The sequence below is a fragment of the Gopherus evgoodei genome, chromosome 15 (assembly GCF_007399415.2).
Source record: "Gopherus evgoodei ecotype Sinaloan lineage chromosome 15, rGopEvg1_v1.p, whole genome shotgun sequence".
NCBI lineage: Eukaryota > Metazoa > Chordata > Testudines > Testudinidae > Gopherus > Gopherus evgoodei.
This window is the reverse complement of record NC_044336.1, coordinates 2,780,712-2,804,687: the sequence shown is the minus strand read 5'-3', so window position 1 is coordinate 2,804,687 and position 23,976 is coordinate 2,780,712. Positions and strand designations below refer to the sequence as shown.

General features: G+C 43.4%; 1 protein-coding gene across 1 annotated transcript in view; it reads right to left on the bottom strand.

The window, feature by feature from the left end:
• Positions 1-221: 221 nt before the first annotated feature.
• Positions 222-23,976, bottom strand: part of GLP2R (glucagon like peptide 2 receptor) — a 134,674-nt gene continuing 110,919 nt past the window's right edge. The window contains exons 11-13 of the mRNA XM_030534870.1: positions 18,704-18,842; positions 9,470-9,511; positions 222-1,205 (exon numbers count right to left, since the gene is read on the bottom strand). Coding sequence (XP_030390730.1) covers positions 870-1,205; positions 9,470-9,511; positions 18,704-18,842 — 517 coding nt within the window. The 3' untranslated portion in view covers positions 222-869. The remainder of the gene's footprint in view (positions 1,206-9,469; positions 9,512-18,703; positions 18,843-23,976) is intronic.

The window sequence follows — 23,976 nt, the reverse complement described above, 5'->3', positions numbered from 1 at the left end:
ATATGTGCACACAACACACACACACACACACACACACACACACACACACACAGCCAGTGACCACACCAAACAAACCCATATGAAGCACCTCAAAATAAATCCAAAAATTGTTTCTTCAATAGATGTAATTATTCTTCTGAACTCCATAAAATTGAAAACTAGATTAGCATAGGCCAAAAATGCCAGTCATGCCAAATAATAAACAAACCCGAAGGAAACATGCCGATATTCGTATCTGTCAGCAAAACTGCAGGACAGAGTAGCAAACAAAATACAGATGATGTGTCATGATTTATGTAAAGAAACAAAACAGTTCTCTATTGTATTAAAAGCATGGTAGAAATGTGCAGATAAAGACACAGGGATGATCTGTGAAATCTGCTATGTGCACCCACAGGGTCCCATTCATGACCAGAATGCAACTTGCTTTCCTTGGTTGCCAGATTAACCGAAAACAATATTCCCCCTCTCTTTTAAACACCATAAAGACTGAGAGGAAGTGTACCACCAGATCTGCAGGAACCGTCAGATTTTGCTTTGATTTCCCTCGTGTGTTTAAGAGATAACTTGGGATGGGGCGGGGAATGTTAACCCACGGCAAGAAAGTCAAGATGGGTGAGATAATCTTCAGCTCTGGGTAAACTTGCAAACTTGTCTCTGTCATCAGCAGAAGTTGGTCCAATAAAAACTATGAACTCACCCACCTTGTCTGTCTAATATGCTGGCACCAACATGGCTACAACAACACTGCATAGCCCATGGGAAGAAACTTCCCATTCTCTTTCTCCTGTTGCAGGAACACAGCTTGTGGGGGAGGAAGAGGTCCATTCTGAAGGTGCCTTTATTATGCTGTCCTTTAAAAGAGCCTTCTAAATCTCACTTTCTTCAAAGACTTCCTCTGTTGTCTCCCCAGTTGTGACTTCTCCTTCACTGATATCCGACACACTTGCCCTGGGGTAGGGCTCTCCAGTAGGTCCTGGCTCTGAGCTAAGATCTGCTCTCCCATTCAACAGCACCTGCTGGAGCTGCACAGCCCAGGGCTCACTCACTTCCACGCACAACCTGTTATTGGCAAAGTGCTGATGTTTTTGCTTCTTTGAATATTTCCCCAGATATTTGATGTTTTCCCCAAGGAAGCACTGCATGCAGCCAAATGGATCAGCCAGCAGGAAGCGAGACCATTGCTTTTGGAGTTCTGCTTTCACCTGTTGGAAGAAGAAAACAACCTGACACAAGGTATTTCTGTGTGGTCATTTTCATGCAGGCAAAACATGTTGGGCTGACAGCCCTGCAGACTGGCATTTCAGCTACTCACAGAGCAGTGTAAGAACAAGCAACCTGCAGTGTCTCAGCCTTGACTTGGTGTGAGTGCACTAGGGGACAAAGCGGAGGCCAGCCCCCAGGGCCAACTCAGACCTAGACTTTCTGATTCACCTGCCAGTAAGAGGGTTGTCTGTGAAGTAGCTATTGGGACATGGCTGCCTGTCTAACAATAAGTGTGTGGAGACCAGCAACTTATGTCGAACAGCCCACTTCGCAGCTGGCTACCATGACTGAAAGGTGAAAGACTGCATGCCTCTGTCAGTTCCCTAAGCTGTCAGGCCCTGCTCTAGGGTGACCAGGCAGCAAGTGTGAAAAATTGGGACAGGGGTCGGGGGTAACAGGAGCCTATATAAGAAAAAGACCCCAAAATCGGGACTGTCCCTATAAAATTGGGACATCTGGTCACCCTACCCTGCTCCATTCACTACACTATAGAGGGAGTGACAATGACTCCTATGTTTATATCCCCAAACCCTTTCCTTTACGATGACTTTTTGTTTTGAAATGCTTAGTATCACTGGGGATTGCTGCAGGACTTTGAAATTGGGCAGGAGATAGTCCTGAGGCCAGGGCAGTGATGTCTGGGCAGATTTGTGTGAGTTGTATGTTCTGGTCTGTGGTTTGTATAATACAGCTGCCCTGCCCCAAACCCTGAATACTGTATAGCCTGCCGCATGCATCGTCCCAGTGGCAGCACTGCACATGGAGCTGTAATTCCAGACAGCACAAAGACAAAATGGATCCACAGCCCTACCACAAACAGCATCAGTGTACCCTTTGGCCTAGGAAAAGACCACTTCGCAAGGAGCCGGCCAGCCAAGAGTTCAAGTCTTACTTATGCTGAATGATAATATTTCTGTGCAATTTGGAACCCTTGTCATTGAGCAAGGCCTACTCTTGTGCAGGCAAGTATCAGCCTGTCTTACAGGAGTAGCTGAGCGGTTGCTCTGTGCCACTTCTAAGAAAGCTAGGAAGAGAATTCCAGCCTCTAATACAGAAACTCCAGGTCTTATCTTCTCACCATGATGCTTCTCAGGAAGAGGTGATCAAATGAACATGCTTGCCAGTAAAATGGTTCTACTGCTGCAGAGGTCACCCAATGTATGATGTCCTTCACAAGTGGCTAGGCCAAGGGGATAACAGCCTACTATCACTGACTGTTAATAGAAGTAGCCTTTATCTTAAGTGTCAGAGATTAGGTGCTGTGGAACTGATGGGGCTGGTTTGCTGCTCATGATCTAGGCAGGAGTTGTTAGTGTTGCACATTATAGAATTTATGTTTTCCATTTTTTTAGAAAAGAAACCATATAAAAGCTATGCTAAACAAACATTATTATGGTTTCCAAGTCAAGAATAAAAGTTGCCTATACATCCACACAAAAGGGGAAAAATTAAGGTTTCCCTTGTCCCCATAAGTCGAGTGTTTGACTTTGCAACTTTAATAATGTTCTTTTAATGTAGATTTTGGGTTTGTAATTATAGGTGGCACAGGTAATGATGCCTACAGTTAAGGTTGCCTAACACTTCCTGTTTTCAGTTGCCTATGCTAAACTTTAACTTTTTGGGCAGAATTTTTTCATGCAAGATGTCTGCTTCAGGCTGAATCATTTTGGAAAGTTTTAGCAACAATGGTTCCAGATTGTCTAATGAGATTAGGAGAAAACATATTATTTTGCTGATGTTAATTAAATACTAGTAAGAATTTTCTGAGAGATTACCTAGTGCCTCCATGCTTTGGAGTAGGGACTTGAAATTGGCAGGTGTCAGAGACCTGCCTTTTGCTGTTCCTGTGAAAAAATGCTCAGTTTTTGCCAAATTACGAACCCTTGAAAAATCTCAGTTTGCACATGCTAAGTAGCCTTTTTTGGAGTTTGGCAGTTGAATTATGTGAAGATGCTATCTGTATTGAGCATCCTCCAACCCCTCACAGCTCTTGTGTTCCAACTGGATTACATCTTCCCTCTGGTTGAACCATCATGCTGCATCATGAGAACTCCATGACTACAGTGCACCATAGCAGATGTAGTCCAACCAGGGAGCCCAGCCCACAGAATGGGAGAATGAGACACTCGTGGTAGCTCAGGCAGACACAATTCAATATTGAAATGAGCCAACATGAAATGTTTCAATCTAGGGATGTCAAAATGTTTAGTTTAGAATAAAATGTTCCAGCATTTCTGAATCAAACATTTTTGGAACTCTCTATTCTGTGAAAAATTTGACGTTTTGACGTGTCATCTCTATGGCACTAAACAATTTCAAAATATTGGCATTTCCTGCAGGATGGAAATCCTGATTTTTGCTTCTTAAAATTCAGACTTGACCTCTGCCTGAGCTAGAATTTTTTGAGAGTTTTAGCAAAAATGGGTCAGTTATTTCCAGAAATAATTTTAGTGAAAACTACTTAGTCTTGACAACATCAAACTTTTTTTTAAACTGGTTTTATCAACTGCTATCATGCCTCCATCCTGTGGAGAAGGAAATTGAAATGCCTATTTATGGAATAATCCTATGACCAGAATGTTGTCTTTCACTGTCCCCATAAAAATTGCCATTTTCACATGCACTGTAGAATTTGTTCAGAATCTGTCCCTTAATTTTCTGAATATCACATATGCTTCTAGGCCTCAGTGAACCTCCTGTACTGTATGTATGTGTTATGTAAACAACTAGAACTCTGCACAGGAGATAGAGAAAACAGTTCCTCCTGGTCTTCCAGTTAGATACATAACCAGCTATTTGTAAGAGCACATACCCAGTTATGTGTGCAAATGCAGCCATATGTTTGGTGTACTTCTGTTTTCCATTTTTGCAACTTCAATAATTACAAAAAAAATGCAGTTTTAGGGAGAGAGTTCTGTACATGTTTGAGTTCGGGTACCTAGAAGTTTGTTCAACTAACACATTTCAGTTTAGTTCTGATTAAGCTCAGCTGCCATTTTTCTAGCTCTCCTCCAGAAGTTTAATTACTGTTAAACCAAACATAATGTTTATTCCCAGACAAAAACTTTTAGTCTGAAAGAGTTCAGACTAAAAGTATATATCAGTAATTTAGGATAAGGGATATTGTAATTACAGGAATATTAAAGATTCATTGGAGTTTTTTCTGTTTTTTCCCCTCACATGGCCTCACTACAGGGCAAAGTTAACAACAATATGCCACAGACACTCAGCTGAAGATTTAATGCACCATCATTACTAAGATATCAAAATGCCCACATCCCTCTAAATTTACTTCTCCTAAATAGATGCCCTACACTACCAATAAGGAATTCCAACTCTAACTCCATCTTAATGTAATTTTATCCAGGCATTTCCCCTTTTTTTAATTATTAAAAATTGAATACATGAACAATAAACCAGAAACCCAAAGACAATGTCACCTGAAGATTATTCTTCAACTTCAGTTAAGAAAGATAACAACCGTTAATCTTTAAAAAAAAAAATCTCCAAAGCCTATGCACAACATTTACTCAGAATAAGTGATGTAATTTGGGGAGGACTTTTCATACGTAACAAAGATGTTAAGTCCCTGCTTTAAATGAGAAACAAAACACAACCTTAACTATGAAGCAGGAAGTGGTGCTGGCATAACAATATCTTGTTTAAAGCAAGGTGAGAAATGATTTTTCCATACTATGAAAACTTTTGAGATACTGAAAAATGTTCTTATTCTGAATTGGGATGAAATGTCAACACCTCAAAATTTTGCAAGCCAAGAAAACAAAACATTCTTTGTTTGGGTCAATCAAAGCACTTAATTTTGGTAATTTTGAAGAGTTGTTTTGATTTAGACATGTTACTAAACTTTTGAAACAAAAGGTCCTTTTGACAGGAAAAAAACAAATTTTTCTGGTTAAAAATATGTTAAAACAGGACATTTTGACAATTTCAAATTTTTTTTTCCAAAATGTTTTGAATCAGGAGATTTGTGAAAACTGACCCTGCTTCACAAAAAAAAAAGCCCCCAAATTCCCGCCCACCTCTAGTAGTGTATTCCTCATTTAACCAATAATAATAATAATGACAGCTGGCTCTTATATGGCATTTTCATTTGCGGATCTCAGCATGCGTTACAGAGGAGGTCAGTATCATTATCATTTTACAGATGGAGAAACTGAGGCATAGAGAAGTGATTGACTTGTCCAAGATTGCACAGCAGGCCAGTGGCAGAACTGGGGATATAACCCATGATACCAGTCAGCTCTTGCTCTTGGGGAACCAGGGTGCAGTATCTAGCCTGACTCATGAAAGACACCCCGCCCCCCCCCCAAGCCTCTGCTTAAACCAGGGGTCTCAAACGCAAATGATCACGAGGGCCACATGAGGGCTAGTTCATTGGTCCGAGGGCCGCATCACTGACACACACACCCTTGCTGCCCCTGGCCCTGCCTCCACTGCACCACTTCCATGAGGCCTCGCCTCTTCCCAGCCCTTCCCTGCCCCCATTGCAACCCCTTCCCTGAAGTCCTCACCCCAACTCTGCCCCTTCCCTGCCCCCAGATGGTGCATGAGGGGTGTGGCAGGGGCTCAGGGCAGGGAGTTGAGGTGCAGCAGGGGCTCAGGGTGCAGAAGGGATGTGGGGCGCAGCAGGGAGCTCAGGGCAGGGGGTTGAGGTGCAGACAGGGGGCTCATGGCAGAGAGTTGGGGTGCAGCAGGGGGTTGGGGTGCAGGCAGGGAGCTCAGGGCAGGGAGTTGGGGGGACAGGGTGCAGGAGGGCTTCAGGCTCCAGGATGGCAGCAACGCATACCAGGGCCAGGGCAAGCTGCTGTCTCCAACCCCGCTCCACGAAGTAGCTGGAACCATGTCCCTGAGGTCCCTGGCGGAGGGGGACACAGGGCTCAGCATGCTGCTTGCTGCGCCTCTAGGTACCTCCCCGGAAGCTCCCATTGGCTGTGGTTCCCCATTCCCGGCCAATGGGAGCTGCAGGGTGGGCGGCGGTGGTGGTGGTGTCTGGAAGCCAGGGCAACACACGGATGGAGCTCTCTGCTTCTCCCCCCCCAGGCTGCAGAGACATGATGCCAGCCACTTCAGGGAGTGGCACGAGGCTCGAGGGGGGCAATCCTGCGGCTGTAGTTTGCCCAGCCCTGGCGTGTTTGAGACCCCTGGCTTAAACCAAAACCCATCAGAGGAAAAAACTTGCAGAGAGCAGTGAAGGGTGTTGGGAGACACACCTGGACCCCTCCTGATAAGGGTGACAAGATTAAGACATCTCTATTAGCATACAGAATGGAGAGCAAAGACCACTTCCCTAGCTTCATCTGCATGAGAGATGGGACAGGGAGACATCTCAATTTACATACAGAATGAAGAACAGGGAACTGCACTGATCTCTGGGACCAGAAAAAGCATGGAAGCACTGCATCATGGGAATCTCTGCTCCAGATGCTAATGAACCTATGTCTGCACACACCCAGCTCAGCAGTTATCAGACCAATTCTAGTAACGAATGCTTGATTGATATCCAAATACTGAAGCAGGCAAGTTGCATTGTGAGTTCCCTGGAAGAAAACACCACCATAGCCAAGAATGATCAGCTCCTATTGTCTAGCCTAAAGAAAACCCTTGAGTCATCAGCTTACCTATAAACAAATCTAGTGTTCTCCCTTGAACCACTGTATGTCCTCTACAAAAATCCCTACTCACTTTCCAGTCAGGGTTCTGATGCTTAGATCCAAACTATGCATCAGTTCCACTGGAACTCCATATTCTCCTGACTGACCATGCTGGGGACTCTGCCTGTCTCCTACTCTCAGGACCCTCAGCTACCACCATCACCTGGGAACTCCGACCAGTTCAAACTTCAGTGAGCGGTGAGATCCCCTTCTTGTTCTCTCTCTCTCTCTCTTCATTTTCCTTTCTACCGTAGGTATTAACCTTTAATAATGTATGTTATGTGGGTTTAGGCTCTCCTTGTGTAGTTATCATCATTATTCAATAAATAACTTTTATGGTTAAGCTGGTTGCTTCTCTCTCTCTTGCTGAACTTTACTCTTTTGTATTTTTAGCTTCTTCCATTCATTCTACAGCAACACTTCTTTTACCTATGCTAAAGATCCCTGCAGCGCCCAAAATACAGTGGGGTTTGCTCATCAAGTAGGTTACTGCCAGTATAATTGTGTTGTGAGAGTGGAGATAGAGACGTGCTGAATCTGGAACGCATAAGAGTAACAGTTTGAAAGTGCTGCTTGACCCAGTCCGTGGAGTCCAGGGGCATATAAGGGGAGGTAGCTTGAAGTGCTGCTTCCTTCAGCCCAGTGAGTCCAAGGACAAATAAGAGGTCAGCCTGACAGTGCTAACTGACCCTGTCTGCTCAGACTTGCTCTGTTAATTATGTGTGGGTGTGTTCATCCGGTCCTGGGGTTGGAGAAACCCAGCCCTAGGGAACCTAGGTCCTGCAGGATAGCTCCACTGGGAGGGGACTTGCAGAAAGGATAAGTAGAGCTCCATATGAAAACACAAGTGACACAAGCAGTACAGTGATAGAATTACAGAAGCCCCACTCCCCCCCAAAGAGTAACCCAAATAAATGAGCATACCCCAAGGTAACGGGCAATCTGGTAATACTCAGGTCTCTGGGTTCCCAGTTCATTATGACTATGGGTCAGATTCTGGTCTTAGGGTATGGCTACACTTACAGCTATACAGTGTTGGGAGTTAAACCTGTCTTCATACAGCTGAGTAGAGAAAGGGCTGCAATCTGTCCACACTGACAGCTACCAGTGCACTGTCGTGGCCACATTTGCAGTATTTGCAGAGGCATTGGGAGCAGTGCATTATGGGCAGCTATCCCAGCATTCAAGTGGCTGCAACATGCTTTTCAAAAGGGGTGGGGTGGAGTGTGACAGGGAGTGTGGGGGGAGAGAGAGTGGATTTTTGGAGCCGACACTGTGTCAGCTCCCTGCCTTGCAAGTTCCGACCGACTCCCCTCCCTCCCTCCCTCCTCCTCCACCCCTCTTGCACTCACTGAAAGCAAACAGCAGCTGTTTGTTTTTTTCTCACAGACCAGACAAGCAGCCCTATCCGAAGCGGACCCTTCCCCTCCACCCAGCGTCGCCTCTCTCTTCAAGCAAACACTAGCTGTGGGCGTTCCAAAGGAAGCCCCCCTGCCTGCCTTAACTCATTTGCAGCAAACAGTAGCTGTGTTTGTTTTTTTGATAAGCAACTCCTGGAGCCCCGAGGTCACAACAAAACAAAGAGACGCATCACAACAAAACAAGGAGAGGAACCTTCACTTAAAGGATTATGGGGAGTTTCCGGAGGTCAATCACTGCGTAACAAGGTTACTCCCCGTTTACACTGGAGCATCAGCGTCTCAGCCACTCCGCACCAGCTGTTAATCCTCTCGGGGAGGTGGAGTACCTGCAGCGCAGTACTCACGGAGATACAGCTCTGTATGTGCCTTGCCAGTGTGGACAGGGAGTGAGTTACAGCGCTGTAGGTGGCTTTATTGCGCTGTAACTCTCAAGTATAGCCAAGGCCTTAGTTACTCCAGTGTAAATCTAGAGCAGTGTCTCTCAACCTTTCCAGACTACTGTTCCCCTTTCAGGAGTCAGATTTGTCTTGAGTACTCAAGTTTCACCTCACTTAAAACTACTTGCTTAAAAAGTCAGATATAAAAATACAAAACTGTGATAGCACCCCCCAATACTGAAAAATTACTCACTTTCTCATTTTTTCCATATCATTATAAAATAAATCAATTGGAAAATAAATATTGTACTTACATTTCAGTGTATGGTATAAAGAGCAGTATAAACAACTCATTGTCTACATGAAATTTTATTTTGTACTGACTTCACTAGTGCTTTTTTATGTAGCCTGTTGTAAAACTAGGCAAATATCTAGATAAGTTGATGTACTTCTGGAGTACTTCTGTGTACCCCGGGGTATGCACGCTCCTGGTTGAAAACACTGATCTAGAACAATTCCACTAGTTTCAGGGGAGTTACTTGCATTTACATTTACCGTAGTGAGGGCTGAATCTGGCTACTGTCTCCCCTGATAAAAAAAGGTTACTGCCTATTTAGGAGAATGCACTTATGCAAATCTCAGTAGTCAATACGGTATTGTTTTATTGTCATTCTGTTCATTGCCTTGAAAATGCTACAGAAATCAACTAATAATACACATTGTGGTGCCTTACCTCTCCGTTAACAAAGCAGTATAAAATTGCTACAAGGAAACCCTACAAGAGAAAGAAAATGAGAAGAAAATTAGATTATGGAGGAGACACTGATTCCTATAGTCTTAATTTAAGAGTGAAATTACTATTAAAATCTTCATAATACTAATCCCAGAACCATAAATCTTCTTTCCTTAAATAATTTTCTCATATACGATAGGCTTGTTTTAAAGGATTGCTAATATGACCAACGGAATTGGTTAAGTGGTAAACCTTCTAAGAAGTGTGGAAAAGATTTGTACTTGACATACTTGAGGCTATTTTGTTGCCAACACTCAAGAATGGAGTTCATCAGCAGGTTAGCCTCTTGTACAAAGGTCAATGCAGTATCTTCTGCGCACTACTTCTAGTGCAGGGGGTACCATTCTGAGGAGTTCATAGTATCTTATTAGTTCAAAAGGCCTTGGACAATACCTTGATATCCAGGATATCTTTGATGGAAAGAAGTCATCCTCAGAAACTGGACATGGAAGGAAGCTCTGGCTTGCTTTGCTATTACACATATAGTCTTGAAGCTTCCTCTTTAGTCCCAAGGGATTTCACCAACTTTAAAATGCCTACCAGTGATGTGATCTCTAATGATTATTACAAGGCTGGATGAACTGTTCCTAGTGGATGCTCAATAGGCTGCAGTGTTTGAATCCACCCACTGGATCCCATGTGCAATTGACTTTGTGGGTCTGAGCAGAGTCTTGGCGTTGGCTCTGGGAGTGTAGGCACTCTCAAGGTACAGATCCTCTGTCTAGCACCCCTTGTGAGAGATGGGCCTCTATTCCAATGTCATAGGCCCTGAAAGCAGTGCCAGCTCTTCCAAGCCTCCCCAGTAGTTCTTGCACATTCCTAGAGTTCCACCAAAGCATTGGATCCCCTGGATTACTGTTTCCTCCTTCAGAGGCTATATGACAGTGAAAGCAAGGGACACAACACAAAAAACTTTCCAAAGGAATTTCTAAATCATACTCAACTCACAGACAGAGTACAAGAGAGATAAAAATCTATGGAAAGTAACAAAAACATGCATGCGGAATCCTCCCTCCTGTGTTCTCACCAATCTGAGAGAGTCTTTTGGGTTGTCCTAGGAACCTGACCTTATGGTCTCAACCCCTGGCCTTCACCTAGACTGTGCTGACAGTTCCAGTTCTGGTTTATCTATGGATTCTGATCTTCATTTTTACCCTGGCTTGTCCCCAGATCTTGATTGTAACACCACTCTTGGCCCAGGCTCAACCCTATGACTAGTTGTGACCTCACTCCGACCAATAGGTCTGACTATTGGAGGCAGTGCCTGACAACCATTTTTAACTCTTGATTAGAGCCAGGGGCAGCTCTAGGTATTTTGCTGCCCCAAGCACGGCAGGCAGGCTGCCTTCGGCAGCTTGCCTGCGGGAGGTCCCCGGTCCCTTGTATTTGGCGGCATGCCTGTGGGAGGTCCACCGAAGCTGCAGGACCAGCGGATCCTCCGCAGGCATGCTGCCGAAGGCACCCTGCCTGCCGCCCTAGTGGTGACCGGCAGAGCACCCCCATGGCTTGCCGCCCCCAGCATGCACTTGGCGTGCTGGTGCCTGGAGCAGCCTGATTAGAGCTAGCATGAGTATGTCTGTGTAAGCTGGGAATCACAGCCCTCGCTCATAATGTAGACAGACTAAAATGGCCAGTGAGAGAGCCTTCCTTTCATAGGTTCCAGTTCCTATTGTCAGGTGACTGTCTTCAGTGGCTTCAAGTCCCTTGTCAAGTTCATAGTTTCATATACTCCAAGGCCAAAAGGGATCACTGTGATCATCTAGTCTGAGCTCCTGTAAAATACAAACCAGAGAACCTCCCAAAAATAATTCCTAGAGCAGAGCTTTTAGAAAGACAGCCAGTGCTGATCTGTTGCTTAGTTACAAGCCCAGCTGGAATAACTGATTTTCCTGGGTGGCGGCTAACGCTCTGGCCTAGGATGCTTCCATTTGAACAGGTTAACAACTCTTTATGGCTCTGCCTTGTTCTGCTAGGGAATGGCTATTTCAGATGTTATTCATTCGTAATGACTGTTCCATTCAGGTTTGCACCCTTGCTGTAGCCATGCTGGTCCTAGGATACTAGAGAAAAAGGGTAAGAATATAAGAACATAAGAACAGCCAAACTGGGTCAGACCAAATGTCCATCTAGCCCAGTATCCTCCCTTCCAACAGTGGCCAATGCCACGTGCTTCAGAGGGAATGAACAGAACAGGTAATCAGCAAGCGATCCATTCCCCGTTGCCCATTCCCAGCTTCTGGTAAACAGAGGCTAGGGTCACCACCCCTGCCCATCCTGGCTGATAGCCATTGATGAACTTATTGTCCATGAACGTATCTAGTTCCTTTTTGAACCCTGTTATACTCTTGGCCTTCACAATATCTTCTGGCAAAGAGTTCCACGGGTTAACTGGTCATACTTCCTTTTATTTGTTTTAAACCTGCTGCCCATATATCGTTTGATGACCCCTAGTTCTTGTGTTATGAGAAGGAGTAAATAACACTTCCTTATTTACTTTCTCCATACTAGTCATGATTTTATAGACCTCTATTGTATCCCCCATTAGTCGTCTCTTTTCCAGGCTGAAAAGTCCCTGTCTTATTAATCTCTCCTTATGCAGAAGCTGTTCCATACCCCTAATAATTTGTGTTACTCTTTTCTGTACCTTTTCCAATTCCAGCATATATTTTTTGAGATGGGATGAACAGATCTGCATGCAGTATTCAAGATGTGGGTGGGCGTACCATGGATTTATATAGAGGCAATATGGTATTTTCTGTCTTACTTATATTTGATATATTTTATATAAGATAGGTGAGGTAATATCTTTACTGGACCTATTTCTGTTGGTGAAATAGACCAACTTTCAAGGTACAAAAAGCTCTTCTTCATGTCTGACCAGAAGCTGGTCCTCACCCACCTTGTCTCCTATTCTATTCAGGGACACACATCAAGTGCCAGGCTCTTTACCTTAACCCAAAAATTATCATGCAAGGACACAGGGAATGATGTCAGTAAGTCTACAAACATACACTTAAAAAAAGTTCATAAAATCAACCTGGAATGCATAAGTTCATATAGACAGATCCCCATACTGTGCCTGTGCTATCCCTCCTTATCTTCAAACATGTTCCAGAAACCCTTATTCTCAATTGGGCACGTGAACAATCATGTCTTCTCCTGTGGATAGTATCTGTCATTAAGCTTCTTCATTTAAGCTGCAGAGACTTTTGATACAACCTGTGCAATTTAGCTTCCTATGGTTCTTTCACCCAAACACCTTAAATATATAACTAAATGCTTCCGCTTATTTTATTACACCCCAACTCTCCTCTTTTGCCACAGCCTCACAACAGTCTATCTTCCCTTCTTCCATCACCAATACCGCAATCTTCTTTACTCCATATTACATCAGGGCACAATTCTACAACCAATCTCCCATATAAATCTAATTACACAAGTCCTTCTTAAAGAATTTATCTCCCCTAATGAGAATGCCCCAGACACTGAGGACTCTGTGTTGGCAACAATAGAACTCTTCTGGGAACTCTTCTTAAAGGGCTCTTCTCTTGCTGGAGAAGTCAGTGCTACTAGGGGAGTGAGGCATATAGTGTCAGCTGATGGCCCCAGGAACCTTATAAGGCCCATTTTAAAGGGCCACTGCCAAGCTAAAAAAGCATCTGCTGCTAGCATAGAGGTACCACTATTTCCCTGTCAGTCCTTCTGAATGTCCAAGCACCCTCTTTAAAAAGCCCATCTCCTGCTGGAAAAGCTGTTGCTGCTCAGGGAGCTGTGTGTAAAGTGGCACATGGCAGCACTACAAATCCTCCACATGTATTGATATAAAGAAAGAGACAGTGGACTTGATCCTCAGCTGGTATCAATCACCGTAGCTCCCTGAAGTTAACAGATCTATGCTAATGTACACCAGTTGAGGATCTGGCACAATATATTTGCGTGTATGCAAAAGTAGACAGAATTAATTGACTGTCATGTTTACTGTTCACTCCACATTTGATGATTTTTTTATGCTCAATTTCTCACCTTTAGTGTTGCAATATCAGTTATTTTTCTCAGTGGGTAATATTAACATTTGGAGGTTAGACTACATGACCTTGTGGTCCCTTCTAGCCCCATGATGCTATATATCTAGAAATCTCTCTACTATGGCCATGAGTTTCTGAGCAGTAGTCTCTTTAAAAGTAACATTATATGGGGGAGATGAAGTTAGAAGTTCAGAAGGAATACTTATTGGTTTCTGATGACCCTATTGGGAAGCAGATATTTGCATGTGTGGTCTCAGTATTGTTCACTTTTGATGTAAATAACAGACTGTGTCTGTTTTTAAGCCATCATGAACCAGTAGTTTTTTTCTGTGGATAACAATTCATGTTATACAACACTAAGCTGAGATGATTGGATCTCCCCACTCTCTAAAGCAGAGATGCTGCAAGTACTGTCATAGCTACAGCAGAGCTGACTTTTTAATATTTAATTTTGTGCTCTTTTCAATTGTTTGTTAAACTTCCATCTCACATCCCAGAAGTAATTGTTTTTCCTTAACAAAACAGTTTAGAAACAGTTTAAAACTACTTAGGATTTTTAGAGACTAAACAGATGGAATTGGTTCTAGTTTGTATGCTATTCATTAATCCTTTTACAAAGTAATGTTTTCATTAGAAATAAAAACAAGAGAGAGAGCAATTGCAGTAAATACAGATTAAGTCCTTTAGCTATTTTGAAAAATTGTTTTATTTTTAAAAAGTGAAATGTCTGCTAAGTTGCAGATGCCTAGCAAGTTCCCCTAGATGAAAATATGTTCTTTTATGATTCACTTTTTCAGTCTTGTCATTTAAAATAATTTAAGGTTCCCTAAACATAACATGCAACCAATGCAACCCTTAAAAGTAAGGAAATGCTAAATTATGGGACAACTCTTACCTGTTGTGACATTATGTGATTAAACTATGACCACGTAGATCATTACTTCCACTGTTATATAATTGTAACAAATCTTGTACAAAATATACAATCTGTGGAAAGGTTATGATTCGCTGAATATGATTATGCTATTTGTATGCATGTATCATTTGTGTATCTGAAGTTATGAGTATTTGAACTATAACTGTATTTCTAATGTGTTTACTTCTGGGAAATACCAACAAGGTGTTTAGACAGCACATTGGGAAGGAACTATTCAAGTTAAGTGGCTCAAAAGGACATTTAACTCACAATGGAAGAGGCCCATCTACACTGAATGGACTGTCCCATGAATGTTCTGTCTGGGATATAGGTAATGGTTTCCTGCTATGACTAAAGCCTTGACTACACTGGGTCTTTACAGCGCTGCAACTTTCTCGCTCGGGGATGTGAAAAAACACCCCCCTGAGTGCAGCAAGTTACAGCGCTGCAAAGCGCCAGTGTAAACAGTGCCCCAGCGCTGGGAGCGCGGTTCCCAGCGCTGCAAGCTAATCCCCACGGGGAGGTAGAGTACGTGCAGTGCTGGGAGAGCTCTCTCCCAGCGCTGGTGCTGCGACCACACTTGCACTTCAAAGCGCTGCCGCGGGAGCTCTCCCGTGGCAGCGCTTTGGAGTTTCGAGTGTAGCCAAGCCCTAAGAGAAGTCATGCATGGACATGTGACTTGCCCATATGACTCCAAACACCATCTTGCTACCTCTAATTTTCCATTAGCTGTGCTGAGAGCTTTATTTGAAACAATGGATTTCCTTCCACATTGCAGAAGCTATAAAAGGCACTGGAAACATCCCCAATGCCCCAACCCCCTGGCCCAGTCAGATCCCCCTCCTACCTACCAAACACCTCTGTCCCAGCCTGGAGCCTCCTCCTGTACCCCAAACTCCTCATCAACAGCCCCACTCAGAGCCCGCACTCCCAGCCAGAGCTCTCACTCCCTCTTGCATCCCAGCCCACTGCTTCAACTTGTAGCCTCCTCCTGCACCCTGAAGTCCCCATTTCTGGTCCCACTCCAGAGCCCGCAGCCCCCTCCGCAGCCCTCACCCCCTCCAACACCCCAACCCCCTGAGCCAGCCCAGTGAAAATGAGCCAGTGAGAGGGAGGCTGGGGAGAGTGAGCAACAAGGGGGGGATATGGAGTGAGCGGGGTGGGGCCTCAGAGAAGGGGCAGGGCAGGATAGGGCCTCAGAGGATGGGCAGGGCAGGGGGCGGGGCAAGGGTGTTCAGTTTTGTGTGAGTACAAATTTGGCAAACCTAGTGGGAAAAGGCAGGGCGAGGTCAGAGCAGAGGCCAAAGGGGGAGGCCTTAGAGGAAAGAGGTGGAGTGGGGGTGGGACCTGGGTTGAGCACCCTCAGGGAAATGAGAAAGTCAGTTCCTGTGCTGCCCATAGGTAATGCTAGCAGCCCTTTTCACTTCTTCATATCATTATATTTTTCCATATTTGTTTGTGCTGGAATTGTACAGAAGTTGACTAGGGATGGAGGGACTGAACATTCAGAAAGATACAGTCTATAGAAGCTGGCTCTGTTCACGTGTGATGAATGAACCCGAATGTTCCAGAGTTTTGGATCAGCAACTCTGGCATTATGATGAGTTTGTACTACACACTGCCGGCCAACAGCGCTCAGTCTAATCATGTAGTTTGCTCATGAGCTCTGGCTCCTAGACCACATTAACTGGAGATGCTGGCATAAGTTGGGCCTCTCCTTCCCTTGTGCTGCGGTAATGGGTCCTGGAATGCAGGGCTCTGGGGGCTGTTATTTCTACATCATTACATCACAATGCAGAGTGAATTTGCTGACCTTTGCAGCTATATGACTGAAAGAAAGGCTGGGCTGTTTGGAGGAAGACAGGTCTTTCTCATCAGGGACAGTAGGTTCTTGAATTTTGGGATGCTGAGTAACAAGATCCAATGGCTGGAAGTTGAAGAGGAGGGGAAGTGAAAATTTCTAAAACCTTAGAAAGAAGGAGAGAAAGAGGAATTTTACATAAAAAGAAGGGCGAGGGCAGTCTTGCTGTTCTCTAATTAAACTTTTCTACCATTTTAAAAGTTTTCTCTCTTCCCTTCCTATTCTTCTGCACTTGCTTTAAGTTCCATCTCATAGTGACAGAATGCCAGATGTGCTCTGGAGCAATAGAAATTGGTCCCCTTACCAGTAAAATGCCCTGCTTGGCAATAGCATGGCTGGCAGTTCTGCCCTCCCCCTTGGTTTTGAGGCCAGTTTTGGCAGAATGAATTGAGGCTGGGAAGTTATAGATTTTGTTCTCTAGCTGGAAAGTGTATCTAAGGGCCTAACTTTTCAAAAGGCACTACTGAGGTTAAGCACATCAGTTCCAGGGTGAATTTGAGACAACTTGAAGGAGTCTGGTTTTCAGAAGGCAGATGCTCAACACAAATGAAAAACAGGGGCTGTTAAGGTATTCCAGGTTGAGCATCAAAAGTGGAGGCCCCTCAGATGACTGGTTCTTAGTGAAAATGTGTCTAGAGAACATTTATTAGGATGTTCCTGCTTTGCAATCTAACAGGCTTCCAGCACGTGTGGCCTATTGGAATATCCCTGCCATGGGATAAAAGGGAAGGTGCTCGCATGGATTGGTAACTGGTAAAAAGATAGGAAACAAAGGGTCGCTATAAATGGTCAGTTTTCAAAGCGGAGAGAGGTAAATTTTGGTGTCCCCAAGGGATCTGTACTGGGACCAGTCCTATTTAACATATTCATACATGATCTGGAAAAGGGAGTAAACAGTCAGGTGGCAAAATTTGCAGATGATACAAAATTACTAAAGATAGTTAAGACCCAGGCAGATTGCGAAGAGCTACAAAAGGATCTCACAAAACTGGGTGACTGGGCAACAAAATGGCAGATGAAATTTAATGTTGTTAAATGCAAAGTAATGCACATTGGAAAACATAATCCCAACTATACATATAAAATGATGGGATCTAAATTAGCTGTTACCACTCAAGAAAGATCTTGGAGTCATTATGGATAGTTCTCTGAAAACATCCACTCAATGTGCAGCGGCAGTTAAAAAGGTGAACAGAATGCTGAGAATAATTAAGAAAGGGATAGATAACAGGACAGCAAATATCATATTGCCTCTATATAATATATGGAGATATACCTATCTCATAGAGCTGGAAGGGACCCTGCCTTCACTAACAGGACCAAGTATTGATTTTTGCTCCAGATTTCTAAGTGGCCCCTGAGGGGTTAAACTCACAACCCTGGATTTAACAGACCAATATGCAAGCCACTGAGCTACTCCTTCCCCCTAAAAGTTATGGTATGTCCACATCTTGAATACTGTGTGCATATGTGGTTGCCCTATCTCAAAAAAGATATTGGAACTGGAAAAGGTTCAGAAAAGGACAACAAAAATTATTAGGGGTATGGAACAGCTGCCATATGAGGACAGATTAATAAGACTGGGACTTTTTAGCTTGGAAAAGAGACGGCTACGCAGAAATATGATTGAGGTTTATAAAATCATGACTGGTGTAGAGAAAGTAGATAAGGAAGTGTTGTTGTTTACTATTTCTCATAACACAAGAACTAGGGGTCACCAAATGAAATTAATAGGCAGAAGGTTTAAAACAAATAAAAGGAAGTATTTCTTCACACAGAGCACAATCAACCTGTGGAACTGCTTGCCAGAGGATGTTGTGAAGGCCAAGACCATAACAGTGTTCAAAAAAAGAACTCATGGAGGATAGGTCCATCAATGGCTATTAGCCAGGATGGGCAGGAATGGTGTCCCTAGTCTCTGTTTGCCAGAAGCTGGGAATGAGCGACATGGCATGGATCACTTGATGATTACCTGTTCTATTCATTCCCTCTGGGGCACCTGGCACTGGCCACTGTCAGAAGACAGGTTACTGGGCTAGATGGACCCTTGGTCTGACCCAGTAGGGTCATTCTTATGTTCTTAAGGGGATTCACGTCAGAATCGTCTCTGAAGACTGCACTGATTGTGAGGTGATGCAGGACTCACTGGCTGAGAAGAGACATATGCAGGCGAGAGGGTCAAATTTCCCATTTTAGTCTGTTCAGGAAACTGCCAATTTGAAATTGTTTTTGTGAATTTATTGATCCATCCAGTGTAACACTATCATGTTAAGCCAATATATGATGAAGGATAATAATAAATAAAACCAGGATATCTAGTCTATATGGGAACATCCTATCTCTAAGGAAAGATACTGTAACAGGGTACTTACGTGAAAGGAACTCATTGTTAATTGCATGAAGAGTCTTATATGTCTTGACAATCCTTCAACTTGTTCATCAGTGATGAAGGTAAAGATAAACTCATGGATCCCCAGTAAAGGTATTAACACCAGAGTAGATCTTGCCAATCTTAAAAATAAAGTGTTTGAATATTATATTTCTTAACATCCTTGATGTGAAGCTGAATATCCAACTATGGAGAAATAACTACAGTAGAAGGTCCCTCAGGGCTCCAGTTTGGGGCTGATATAAGAACTTCACTAATGATCTGGAGGAGAAAATAGCAGGTACTGGGAAACTGTATCTACAATAAAAGATAGATCAGGAAAAAGAAACCAAAAGCAAATGAGACAGAGGTGAGATTAGATTTAGGGAACTGGCAAATACCTATTAGTGAAGCTGTTCTCAAACTTTTGTACTGGCGACCCCTTTCAAAGAGCAAGCCTCTGAGTGCGACCCCCTTTATAAATTAAAAACCCTTTTAATATATTTAACACCATTATAAAAGCTAGAGGCAAAAGAGTTTTAGGGTGGAGGCTGACAGCTCGCAACCCCCCCCATGTAATAACCTGGTGACCCCCTGAGGGGTCCAAACCCCCAGTTTGTGAACCCCTATATTAGAAGAATGCTATCTGAAAAGTGATGTGAAAAGAAGGGTTTGGGATTGGGTTGTAGTGAGGAATTAGGGAGAGCAAACTGGCCATAGAAGCCAACATTATCAAACTATTACAGTTAGGCAGTTAACTACAGTACACCTAAATATAAACACACCTAAATATTGGCCTCTTTCTAGAGATGCTAAGCAATGTCCCCTCTAATTTTTTCATCCATGTGCTAAATAAATTTTGTTATGTGCACCAAATTATTGAGGTAATGTGTGGATGTGCGCCATCAATAGAAACAAAATATCTGGATATCGTATATATTTTTATAAAGTTACCATAATTACTTCAGCCAGGACAGGTTAGACATTTTAGAACTCACTACTAAAAGAATTAAATGTAAGTGTAAGAGAGAAATCAAAATTATGAAATGCATAGACCAGTCAAAAAGCTCAAATAAGAGCACATTGAAAGAATAAAATTACAGAGAATATATGTGTATTGCAGGAAGTATCAAGAAGTAACAACAACAACAACAATAATAAAAGTATGTGTTGGGAGTTGAGTGTGAAAGAGAGTATTTGTGTCTGTGTCACACAGTGTGTGTGTGTGAGACAGAGACAAAGTAAGTGTGTGTGTGTGTGTGTGTGTGTGTGACAGAGATAGGGTACAGGGCCAGGAGGCCGGGGGAGAGAGACACCCTGACATCAACAACCCTATTCCTCTCCCCTACTCTGCATAGCAAACAGGAGGCTCCCGGGAGCAGCTCCAAGGCAGAGGGCAGGATCAGCGTGGCAGTGGGGGAGGGGCACTTGATGTGCGTGGCACTTGATAGCCTACTAGGTGGCTGCACGGCCGAGCAGCTTAGAGGGAACTTAGGTGCTGAGCACCCACAGCCCCCATTCACTTAATTTAGTAACTCTGAAAATCAGACAACTTTTATTTAGGTACATAAAGAGATATGAGGATGCCTCGCCTTAGGTACCCATGTTTGAAAAAGTGACCAGAGTTATTTGGCTTAGAAGAAGGGGGTCCTGTACTGAGTCAGAGTCTCCACACTTCCACGAGCTGGCCACACAATGCTCTTTCAGACATCTGTACAGAGGGGTCAGACACAGAAGCCATAATCTCCTCCTTTTTAGATTGTTAGCTCTGTATGGTGAGGACTGTCATTTTCTATATATTTGTACAGCGCTCAGTATAATAGAGTCCTGATCATGGCTGGCCTCTAAGTGCTAATGCAATATAAATGTTAAATTATATGGGGGTGGGTATTAAAATAACATTATTAAGGCTGCAAATTCAAGCACACAGAAAGTAAGAAATGCCAGAATTAAGGCTGCCTGTGCAACAATAATTTGCTCCCCTTTTGCATATGCATTATGATACAGTCTTTACATGATCACTTACTATGTTTTTCATAGGACCCCTGTGCACTGAATGGGAGAGAGATTCGATCCTCTTGAAAAAAATGTTATGTAATTAAAGATGATATTATAATGCACAAGGAGCCAAACTTAAGATTGCACAGTCATCCTTATTTCTGTTATTTCCTTACTTTTAATGCTTGACTTTGTAACCTTAATGTTATTTTAATGTAGATAGTTTTAATATATTTATTTAGGTTTTTATGAAAGCAAACTGAAAAAAACAGATATTACATCAAGTGGAACCATAATGACCCTGCCAGATGGATCTCAGCAGGGCTGAAGACTTTAGATCCACAGCACAGACTTCTGACAGTCGAGTTAATAGAGCAACTAGTAGCAGTAGAAAGCTGTTATCCCGCTACGTGACACACACGTTGTTGGTGGGTTTCACAGAGGAATGCTGGACTCTGGTTTCAGTTCCAGGTTTAGCAAGAGAACATGCTGCAGTGGTTACAGATGTTTCTGCCCCCTGTCCAATCTGCCCTGACTTTCCTTACTATTAACCCCCTCAGCCTCCAACAGCCTCCTTTCCCCTTGACTCTTCACAATTATGCATTTGTGGCAGGCTGAGTCTCCCCTCTCCAGTGACAGCTTGGGAGAGACCATCTCGCTGCTTTCACTTCCATTGCCCGGTGCCACAGCAGCCCTTGGCAGCTGGTAGGAACAATTTCAGGAATAGAGCTGCTCAACCATCGAAACCCTGAGTGAGAGCATGCTCCTTCTCACTGTGGAGATGGCGTATGCTCAGTCAGGTTGCACATATGTGCTGTGAAGGGCTTCAGCATGCCCAGTGCCGATGGAATCTTCAGAGAATCATGCTGCAAATTTCTCACAACTTCTACTGCGCATGTGAAAACTGAAGCTTTTCAGAAACTCATAATTTTGGCAAAATAGGGCAGATTTTTTCAGGGACAGCAAAAGTCACCCTTGTGACCTTGACTTCTATAACAAATGCTGCAAAGAGTTCTGTGGCACCTTATAGACTAACAAATGTGTTGGAGCATGAGCTTTCGTGGGTGAATACCCACTTTGTTGGATGCCGCATAACAAATGCTGTGACTTTTATGAATTTTCAAAGAAGTCATTGTCAGCTGACCAGATTTCTGATGAACAAGATTCTATATGAATTTTGACAAGTTTGGTTTTACGTACGTCCAGTGTAGCACTATGGCTTTTTAAATTATTTTAAAATATGATCTGAATATTGTTAAATGGATTTAAACAATATTTAGTGTAAAATACAGGTTATTTTGCAGTATTCCTAAGGTCAAGAATGGCATTCCTCTGAAATCCCCATAATAAATTTTTCTATTATGGGTCATAACTTTTCCTGTTTTCTACCATAACTGTTTCATTTGCATTTTTTTTCAAAACAGCACCATGATTTTTCCTATCTCCACCTGCAGGACAACCAGACAAACTCATATAACCTCACCCAAACAATTACCTGTTTACAATGCAGCAATTTCTTCCCTTAATTTTATCAGGAGCAACACATTTGCTCCTACTTGTTATATTTCTGGAGCCAGTAGAGGAAGCAGACACAGAGGGAGCTGATGGACAATCAGCTGTCTGTTGTGCTTGCTTTATTGCTCTGGGTGCAAAACTGAAACTGACATGAAAGTGAGGCTCCCCACAAGGGATGTCACCACTTGTGGGGAGGCATGGAGCCAGGTACTGAGCCTGCCAGCCCTGCCAATCCCGCCCCCCCAGCATCAGTGGGTGGCCCAGGCCATTCACAACTGCCTGCCCCCTCTGCACCTGCTGGGGTCCTGGGCGGTGCACCACCGTGTGTCCCCGCACAGCACACGTGGAGGTCCCAGGCTGCCCCTCCAGCACCCGTGGCACCCCCAGGCCGCTCCCCTCAGCACCCATGGTGCCCTCTAGGCCAACCTCGCAAGCACCCAAGGTATCCCCAGGCTGCCCCTACCCTCAGGATTTAGTTAGGGGTATATAGTACAAGTCATGGACAGGTCACAGGGCATGAATTTTTGTTTACTGCCTGTGACCTGTCCATGACTTTTACTAGAAGTACCCATGACTAAAATATAGCCTTATACATGAGGCAATTTCAAAACATAGCAGGTTCCAACAGGTTCACAAAGATGGTTTCAAGAAAAGAGTGGCAGGTGATTACTGTGTGAACATGTGGTGTGTTCCTGTAGACAAGCCAGAAATTGTCCAGTTTCTGCTGATGACTCGGAATAGACTTCTTAGCTTTCGAGGCATGCTTAAGTGTTTGTACAAAGCGTTCCACATGTCCGTTTGTAGCAGAATGGTAAGAAGCTGAGAGTATGTGCTTAATTCCATTTAAAGCTAGGAACTGCTGAAATTCTTCAGAACAGAATCGAGGTCCATTGTCACTCATTAACTGTAACAGTAATTAAAAATGGCTAAACAAGGTACGAAGATGTCCAATGGTCTTAGCGGCTGCATAGAAGTCATACTGAAAACTTTGGACCATCCTGAATTGGCATTTACTATGACTAAAAACATATAACCATCTAAAGGTCCAGCACAATCCACATGAATACATGTCCAAGGAGTCTGAGGCCATGACTAAGATGTAGATGAGCTGGGCCAGCAGCACATTGAATTTGTTGACATGTAGTACCACTCTTCACCTTCCTCTCAATGTCTTTGTTAGTCCCCGGCCACCAGACATGACTCTGGACTATGGCCTTCATCCATAAAATGCCAAAATGACCTTTGAGAAGAGCTTCCAAAACTTGAGATTGAAGTGATTTTGGAATGATCACTCACATTCCCCATAATATGCAACCGTGATTCACAGATAATTCATGTAGATATGACATGAACTGTATAAACTGGGGATTCTTATGATCCAACACTGTACCCTGTAATGCCATCCCTTTCCTTTGAGAGAGCATGTCACGCATAATGATGAACTCCCTTCAGTCCCTTCAGAATTTCATCCATGGATTTCTGGAACAGGGCAGGTGCCAATGTGATTCTAAAAGGCAACCTGTTGTAATAAAGGTAAGCCTTTATGTGTGTTGATTGTGAGATATTTGTGAGATTCCAGATCAATCTCCATTTGTAGATATGCACTGAGAAAATCCAATTTACTGAAACACTGTCTACCACTAAGAGTAACAAACAAATCCTCAATATAAGGTAGTGGATATGGAGCTGCACATAAAACTGGACTCAGTGTCACTTTGAAATCTCCACACATTTGGACTGAGCTTTTGGTTGGACCCAGGCTTT